This window comes from Diorhabda sublineata, chromosome Y (genome assembly GCF_026230105.1).
Source record: "Diorhabda sublineata isolate icDioSubl1.1 chromosome Y, icDioSubl1.1, whole genome shotgun sequence".
NCBI classification, from domain to species: Eukaryota; Metazoa; Arthropoda; class Insecta; order Coleoptera; family Chrysomelidae; genus Diorhabda; species Diorhabda sublineata.
In genome coordinates this window covers 6169378-6170591 of record NC_079486.1, presented here as the reverse complement: position 1 = coordinate 6170591, position 1214 = coordinate 6169378, and the positions used below count along the sequence as shown (strand labels likewise).

The window sequence follows — 1214 nt, the reverse complement described above, 5'->3', positions numbered from 1 at the left end:
ATCTCCGGTGGTATATGGTCGGGTCCTGCAGCCCTTTTTAATTTGATCCTGTTTGAAGCTCGATCCAGCTCTTCTGCCGAGAATAGTGTCTCGTACCTCAGTGGTACTCCACTTAGTTTTCTGGTGTTGTGGGAACAGCTTCTTAGCTTCGTCAAGCATGAGTTCTTCTGACAACGCAGGAGGTGATCTCAAGCTCAGTTTATTCATCACTATCTTGTATCCCAATCCCCATGGGTCTTCTTCAACTTCTTCAATGACCCTTTTCCATTTAACCTGTTTTGGTCTTGGAATGGCGTTCTTTAGCCGCGCTCTTTCTTCTTTGTAGGCTTGCCGAGATGTATCTTTTTGTTCTTGCGATATATTTGGTTTTTTATGGAGCCTTGTCATATTTCTCTTCCGTGTAAGGCATTTTTACCAAGTTTCGCGATTTCCGCTGACCACCAGTAAGCTGGTTTTTTCCTGTCACTTGGGATACCCTTTCGTTGGAATGTATTATCACATGCATGGCTGATGTTCTCAATTAATCTCTCTGGCTTTAAGGTTTGTTCTCTTGGTGGTAATTTGCTTCGCAGTTCATTTATGAAGTAATCCATTTGTGTCGTATCCACCCTCCAGCCGCGGCTCTTCATCTTCGTTCTTACACTATCTTTCTTAATAGCTATATCAAAATAAATGTAATTGTGGTCTGTAAGATTTTCCTCTTCAGACACTCTCCAGTTCGTTACTAAAGGCGCTATATTGGTTGCCGCGAATGTTATATCGATAATGGAACAGCTTTGGCCTCTACGGAAGGTAGGTTCACATCCGGTGTTCAGTGAAATTAAGTTTAGTTCTGAGGCCCATTCAGAAAGAATATCTCCTCTAGAATCATTTGATGTTGAGTTCCACATCATTGATTTCGCGTTGAAGTCCCCGTAAATCAGGCACTTATTTTTCCGTGTAGCTATACTATTTTTCAGTTCATTCAGTAAATGTTGGAACTCTTCGAGCCTTATATTTGGCGACATATAACAGCTATATATAGTGATTTTGATGCAGTCAATCCAGACAAATCCATTTCCCTGTCCCCAACCTTGTATCGATATGTGCTTGCTTGCTGGTAAGCAAATTGCTGCATCTATATTAATATCTATGTACCAGCCTCTCTAAAGGGCACTTTAGGGAAAGTGGCCTATGACCGGGGATGTTGCATTGTACGCAGTGTGCGTCTTTCA

At 41.8% G+C, this 1214-nt stretch overlaps 1 protein-coding gene across 1 annotated transcript; it reads right to left on the bottom strand.

Annotated features, from left to right (window-relative positions):
- Window positions 1-383: 383 nt before the first annotated feature.
- Window positions 384-1007, bottom strand: LOC130451919 (uncharacterized). Its single transcript, XM_056791274.1, has one exon. The coding sequence runs from the start codon at window positions 1005-1007 to the stop codon at window positions 384-386; it is 624 nt and encodes a 207-aa protein (XP_056647252.1).
- Window positions 1008-1214: the final 207 nt, after the last annotated feature.

What these genes read in the sequence shown, in the direction of transcription:
- LOC130451919 (XM_056791274.1), bottom strand. Translation starts at nt 1,007, where the DNA reads ATGTCGCCAAATATAAGGCTCGAAGAGTTCCAACATTTACTGAATGAA.